This window comes from Microtus ochrogaster, chromosome 5 (genome assembly GCF_000317375.1).
Source record: "Microtus ochrogaster isolate Prairie Vole_2 chromosome 5, MicOch1.0, whole genome shotgun sequence".
Taxonomy (NCBI): domain Eukaryota; kingdom Metazoa; phylum Chordata; class Mammalia; order Rodentia; family Cricetidae; genus Microtus; species Microtus ochrogaster.
In genome coordinates this window covers 73753263-73760748 of record NC_022012.1, presented here as the reverse complement: position 1 = coordinate 73760748, position 7486 = coordinate 73753263, and the positions used below count along the sequence as shown (strand labels likewise).

The following is a 7486-nucleotide window of genomic DNA, read 5'->3' as shown; positions in this document are numbered from 1 at the left end:
AAAAAAAAAAAAAAAAAAAAAAAAGCCAAAGGAAAAAGATATAGAAGATAAGCATTCAGGACAAAGGAAGACTAAAAACCAAGCATATATATGCAGCTGTTACCTTTTCCACGAAGAAGACGATAGGTAGCCTGGAGTTCTGAGATCTCTTGAGGGGAAGGTCTTTTGCCTGTAGCTGCAATCCAAAGTCTTCCTCTATGAGGTGTATACCAGGATCTGCCCTCCACCCTTAAATAAATACAAATTTAATGGAAAGGCTCAAATTCTAGTTTCCTTGAAGAGCCCATAATATACAGCAAATCCTACAGCAAATTATTCTATTTCACCAAGAGTTCCAAAGAAGATATCACATCAAGAGAAATTTTTAAAAATTTATTTATTACGTTTACAGTGTTCTGCCTGTGTGTACACCTTTATGTCAGAAAAAGACATCAGCTCTCAATATAGATAGTTGTGAGCCACCATGTGGGTGCTGGGAATTGCACTCTGGACCTCTGGAAGAGCATCCAGTGCTCTTAACCTCTGAGCTGTCTCTCCAGCCCCAAGAGAGATAATTTTGTGAGCAATATTTCTCCCATAATATCTTTCCCATGAAGTTGACCTGAACTCTGCCAGCTAACCTGTCCTACCATCATCACCAGTCATTTCTCTCAACTCTTACCTGTCACCTGATCTCGGTAATTCAGACCTGGAACTGTTACTTGTTTGGGATTTTTTTGTTTGTTTGTTTTTCAAGATAGAGTTGCTCTGTAATTTTGGAGCCCGTCCTGGAACTAGCTCTTGTAGACCAGGCTGGCCTCGAACTCACAGAGATCAGCCTGCCTCTGCCTCCTGAGTGCTGGGATTAAAGGTGTGTGCCACCACCACCACTGGCCTTGTCTTTGGATTTTTATAACACAAAGTTTATAATAATAAGTTATTACATTTATTTATTTATAGAGAGGGCACATATGAGACACGGCATTTTTATGGAGGCTAGAGGACAACTTGGAGGAGTTAGTTCTCTCCTTCCATTATATGAGTTCTGGGGATCAGGGGCCAGGTGTGGTGGCTCACACCATTAATCCTAGCACTCAAGAGACAGAAGCAGATGGAGCTCTGAGTATGAGGCCAGCCTGGTCTACGTAGTTAATTCCTGGTCAGGCAGGTATCTAGTGAGACCCTAAACACGTATGTGTATGTCCATATGTCTATATGTGTATATTCCACATATGTCCTCAGAGACCCAAAAAAGATCAGATCCAACAGAGGGTTCTGAGCCATCTGACATTTGTTCTGGGTCCTCTAGAACTACAGCAGGACTCTTAACCACTGAACCATCTCTACAGCCCTCTTTTTTTAATTTGTAAAGACACTTATCTATCTATCTATCTATTTATTTAAGCACATATATGTGTGTGTATATGTACCAATGGAGGTCAGAGGACAACTTCAAGAAGCTGTTTTTCTTCTTCTACCATGCGAGTTATGGGGATCAAATTCAGTTAGGCTTGGTAACAAACACCTTTACCCCAATCTCATTCTTTCTTGGGGAGGTAGGGGTTGGTTTTTCAAGACAGGGTTTCTCCATGTAACAGCTTTGGCTGTCCTGGAACTACCTCAATATACCACACTGGCCTCGGACTCATTGAGATCTACCTGCATCTGCTTCCTGAGTGCTGGGATTAAAGGTGTGCACCACTACCACCTGGCCCCAATATCATTCTTAAAACAGGAAGTAGAGCTGGGCGGTGGTGGCACACGCCTTTAATCCCAGCAAGCGGGAGGCAGAGGCAGGCGGGTCTCTGTGAGTTCAAGGCCAGCCTGGTCTACAAGAGGTAGTTCCGGGACAGGCACCAAAGCTACAGATAAACCCAGTCTCGAAAAACCAAAAAAAAAAAACAAAAAAAAACAGGAAGTAGGGTTATAAATTTTTCATATTCTTAGTTTTCTAATTTATATGAATTATAAGAGTGTCAGACACACTGTGAGTCATCATTACGGGGAATGAACAAACGTATGCTTTCCCACTGGCCAAATAATCTCAATAGTTGCTAGGAAAATGGTCCCACAAGTGTGAAAGAAGCACCCACTGACTCCCAGAGGGTTAGTGTGTTAGTGATTGTGTGAGAGATGCTGTTCATCCTGTTCTGAGCGAGAAAAGATGAACAACACAGAACCAAACAGGGGGAGAAACGAAAGCATTCTGACTCCCGAAGCTGAGGAGTGCGTGCTGTCTGTCTCCTACTTTGGAAAAGAGAGCAAACAGGAAGTGAATGAGAATAGACATCTGAGGGCTTGCTGTCCTAGAAGAGAAGCAGTCGTGTTTCTGGGTGCTAACAGCACTTCACACATGGTCTAACTGTCAAGTAACAAAGCCAAAGAAAGAAGGCAAGACTCCCAGTGGAGGAAGGTGCTTTAGGCACCTCAGTAAATAAAGGAGGAATGACAGTGGCAAAATCTGTTCAAATGACTGTTTCTAAATATGGAAACAGCTGAAGCATCAACAGTAGAGGGCATGAACACTTTGAAGACCTGAAGTTGGGCTGGAGAGATAGCTCAATGGTTAAGAGCATTGCCTGCTCTTCCAAAGGTCCTGAGTTCAATTCCCAGCAACCACATGGTGACTCACAACCATCTGTAATAAGGTCTGGTGCCCTCTTCTGGCCTTCAGGCATACATGTAGACAGAATATTGTATATATAATAAATAATTTTTTTTTTTTTAAAAAGAAAACCTACTTTTGTAATTCAGAGAAATCTAGCTTACCTTTTCCTGCAAAGTACTAGCCTGGGTTTCACAGCTACTCCTTTAGAAACTAAAATTCTATTTTTTAAAAGGTATATATATATATATATACATATACACATATATGTGTATGTATGTGTGTATGTATGTATATATTTTTCAGTTATATGTATATGTATATATATATATATATATACATTACCAGCATATAAAATTTTAGAAGAGAAAAGGAAAAATGAACATGAAGTATTAATGATAAATGAAATAAAAAACCCAAATGGGGGAGGGCGCAAACCTTTAATCCCAGCACTCAGGAGGCAGAGGCAGGGAGATCACTGTGAGTTTGATGCCAGCTTGATCTACAGAGCTAGTTCCAGGACACCTAGGGCTGTTACACAGAGAAATTCTGTCTTGAACAATCAACAAACAAACAAACAAAAAAAACCCAAGTAAATTATATAATAAGGTCTTACTAAGTATTGATTCACATAGGAAAACACAATGTAAATAAACATTACAGGCCTGACATGGTGGTCCATCCCACTAATCCCTTTAATTCCAGTACTCAAGAGGCAGAAGTAGGCCCGGGAATTCAAGTTTGAGGCCATTCTGGTCTACATAGTAGTAGATTCCAGGACAACAAAGGCTCCATTGAGAAACCACGTCAAAAGAAAGAAAAAAAAAAACATTCCAAAGCACTAACAGCAGCTAATAGCTAGTAACTGTTTCTAGGGAGTGAGATATACACGATCTCTTTCTAGCTATCTTTTTTCATTTAGCCTTATATTTATATGTACACAAATAAAAAAAAGCGAAATTTAAATATGAATTAAGAAGAAACACAATATGCTAGCTGGTGGCAGTACACGCCTTTAATCCTAGCACTTGGGAGGCAGAGGCAGGTGTGGATCTCTGAGTTTGAATTTTCCAATAGACTTTAGAAAAGATGAAAACACTGGTATTCTAGCTTCTCTGTAAACATCTTTAGCTCTTTTCTCTTTTCCTCTTCTGCAGTACTAAAGGTTAATCCAGGGCCTTATGCACATTGGCCAGTCATACTATCACTAATCTACACCCCAGGTCCTGGTTCTACTGTTCATTCTGAGATAGGGTCTCACCGGGTTGCCCTCCTCAGATTCATCATCCATCTGTCACAGACTCTTGAAGGACCGAGATTATAGTCATGGTCCCCACACTTCCATTTGTTATTTTAAAGCCACTCAGCCAAAAATATATAAATATTAAAAATTTAAAAATTAATTAAGCCGGGCGGTGGTGGCGCACGCCTTTAATCCCAGCACTTGGGAGGCAGAGGCAGGCGGATCTCTGTGAGTTCGAGACCAGCCTGGTCTACAAGAGCTAGTTCCAGGACAGGCTCCAAAACCACAGAGAAACCCTGTCTCGAAAAACCAAAAAAAAAAAAAAAAATTAAAATAACAAAATGAGCCTTAAAAACCAAACAATAAACCGAAAAGAAAAAAAAAAACAAAGAGCCTGTAGAACTTGAAGACAATTCTGAAGCCATTTCAGACAACTCTCAGTACTTCCCGCCTCCCCTGGGAACCAAGGACATAACAGCTATGCAGGCACGTACTGAGATGTTGGGAACTTTCCATCTCCCTGAATAGGGGCAAGATAACCCTTAGGTGTTGACTCAGTTACTGATGTTTTCACTTAGTCCCTGGGAAGGGGCAAAGTGACCCTCAGAAGAGTCCCTTTACCTCATCTGATCTGGCAACCACTCTCCAGCCAATTATTGGTAATAGTCCCTTTGAATAAGGCAATCATAATAGTTAAAGAACAACCCCCAGACACCCCTTCTTTCTGTGGTTTTTCCTTTAAAAATAGCCTGTACCAGACATCCAGGGTCTTCTAGCCTCCCGACTGCTGGAAGACCCTGTCATGACAGAATTAATAAAATCCTCATGCTTTTACATCAGCTGTGATATGAGAGATGGTCTCTTGGGGTGACTCCTCCTCCTCGGTGATTGGACGTTAGGGTCCAACAAACCTACCACCAACCATTTTTTAAGATATATTTTACTGTATGTGTGTTTTGGCTGCATTATGTATATGTGTCTGGTACCTGCAGAGGCCAGAGAGGGCACTGGATCTCCTAATACCAGGAGTTATAGATAGTTGTAAGCCACTATGTGGGTGCTGGGAACTAAACCCAGGTGCTCTACAAGGGCGAGAAGTGCTCTTAACTGCTGAACCACCTCTCTCTAGCCCCAAGCAAGTTGTTTTTACATACGCGTGTGCATTTTTAATTGTATTTGGTTATTATTGTAATGTGTGTATGCGAGCAGGGGTGAAGTTAGAGGACAACTTTTAGGAGTCAGCTCTCGCCTATTGGACGCATGCCATCAGGCTTGTATAGCAAGTGCCTTTGCGAGCCAAGCCATCTTCCCAGCTCTTTTCTTTGTTGAACTAAGTCTTGCTAAGGCACAATAGGCTAGACTACAACTCATAATCCTCCTGTCTCTGCCTCTAGTGTGCTTTGATTACAGTTCTGTGTCACCATACTATTGTTGTTTTGTTTTGTTGTTTGTTTTTGTTTCTCTGTGTAGCCTTGGCTGTCCTAGAACGTGTTCTGTAGACCAGCCTGGCCTTGAACTCATAGAGATCCTGCTTCTGCCTCCTGAGTTCTGGAATTAAAGGCGTGAGCCACCACTGCCATGCTGTGTCACCATATGTAGCACTGTTTATATTTACATGCATTGAACAATATTATAAGTCATCAATAGACTGGTACAAAGGAGCATAAATCCATACTTCTAAGTCAAATAAATATCACTCAAAGGCTTTAACTTTCAATTTTATGGAAAAGTTATGATTTGTAATTTTTACCTTTTAATCCCTCTGACAAGCAGAGAGGCCCAGGGTTGATGCATAGAGAGGCACCAGCCACCATCAAAGCCTTCCTGGAATTCCTGGTCCTGGATTCGCAGTTGGTGCTGATGTAAACTGGGCTCTAGTCTCGTTCCTGCTGAGAGTGAAGTCTTCTGTGGGACAGAGCCAGTGTTGTCTACCCACTACATACGAAAGAACACACAAAACAGAAACAGAGTTTTGCTGAGAAGGGAGAAACTTAGGGAAGGTGAACCAAAGTGATGAATGCTGGTAAAAAGGAATCATATGAGTATCACTTTTTTTCTTTATTTAGGCTTGCCTTGAACTTGATATGTGGCAAAGAATGACCTTGAATTCCTGATTCTCTTGTTGCCATCTTGCAAATGCTGGGATAACAGGTTTGTGCCATTGCTCAGGGAGCTTTTTTTGTTTTTTTAAAGAAAAATTTATCTCATTTCTAAAATAAGAACAAAAAGTATGGAAATGTTCTAAATTCTTAGGTAAATACGGCGACAATGTGGTATCATTTTGCTGTGTTCAAAGTCAGCCTCTCACTCTGTCACCCCACCTGACCAGGAACATACTATACAGAGCAGGCTGGCCTTGAACACAGAGATCTGCTAGCCCAAATGCTAAGACTAAAGGAAGAATCACCACACCCAATTATTGCTTCTTTAGGTGTTTTTTTTCAAATTACATTTCATTCATGCATTTTGGGGAATGGAGTGGGGCATGCATGCCACAGCACCCATGTAGAAGTCATTAAACAACCTATGAAAGTAGGTGTTCTCAAGTCCTCAGGCTGGAAGTCAAGTACCTTATCTGCTGAACCACTATCCAGTTCACAATGTCCCAATTTAAAGAATAAATACAATGTTGAAGTCACTACAATTATACCTTCTTCTAGGAAATATATAACAACAAGACAAAAGAGTTGTGATTATTTCCACTTAAACTTATTAACAATCTATGTCTAATTCTTGATATTTTTCCAAGGTGGTTTCAACATTTTCATCCATAATTCTTTTTTTTTAAATATTTATTTATTTATGATGTATACAATATTCTGTCTGTGTGTATGCCTGCAGGCCAGAAGAGGGCACCAAACCCCATTACAGATGGTTGTGAGCCACCATGTGGTTGCTGGGAATTGAACACAGGACCTTTGGAAGAGCAGGCAATGCTCTTAACCTCTGAGCCATCTCTCCAGCCCCCTCACCCATAATTCTTAAGGCTAAGCAGATGCTGTCTGACTAATGAGTGTATGAAAAATTCTATTACTCTGAAATGAACAACTTGTGCCCTAAAAAACAAGGTTCTCACCTTATAAAAAGGGACAGAGAATTACAGGTAATTCAATTAGAAGGTTCATGCAAATTGAAGGAGACTAACAGGCTGTGACAGTAAAGAAGGATGGTTAATGTTTCTTTTCAAAGATCAATGGCTCCAAAATCCTTTTCCCTTACCCAGGTGCTAGAGATTAAACTCAGGACCTCATGCACAGCTAAGCATTCTACTACTGAGCTATACTGGCTATACTCCCACATTCACTATGTACTGCCTCAAGATGTAAAGTGAAAAGTGACAGAGCAAAGTACCTAATGTCAGCTTCTGGCTTCCACATCCATATACACACATGGGATGCATATACACATCAGCCCTACACATGCAAATATACATACACAGTTGAATATACTATACCTAGAAACAAATAAAAATACATCAGACTCCATAAAAACATTTAAATGATAATATTCAGAAGATAATACAGATAATCTTTTTTTTTGTTTGTTTTGTTTTTTCTCTATATCATACCCATATTTCTCTTTTTTAATATTTATTTATTTATTATGTATACATTATTCTGTCTGCGTATGCCTGCAGGCCAGAAGAGGGCACCAGACCC

The 7486-nt window shown here is 40.4% G+C and overlaps 1 protein-coding gene across 5 annotated transcripts in view; it reads right to left on the bottom strand.

Annotated features, from left to right (window-relative positions):
• Positions 1-7486, bottom strand: part of Trip4 (thyroid hormone receptor interactor 4) — a 63688-nt gene that overhangs the window by 29067 nt on the left and 27135 nt on the right. For all 5 annotated transcript variants that reach the window (XM_005347748.2, XM_005347749.2, XM_013346429.2 and 2 more), the window contains 2 exons: positions 5578-5762; positions 104-228 (listed from right to left, as the gene is read on the bottom strand). In XM_005347748.2, coding sequence (XP_005347805.1) covers positions 104-228; positions 5578-5762 — 310 coding nt within the window. The remainder of the gene's footprint in view (positions 1-103; positions 229-5577; positions 5763-7486) is intronic.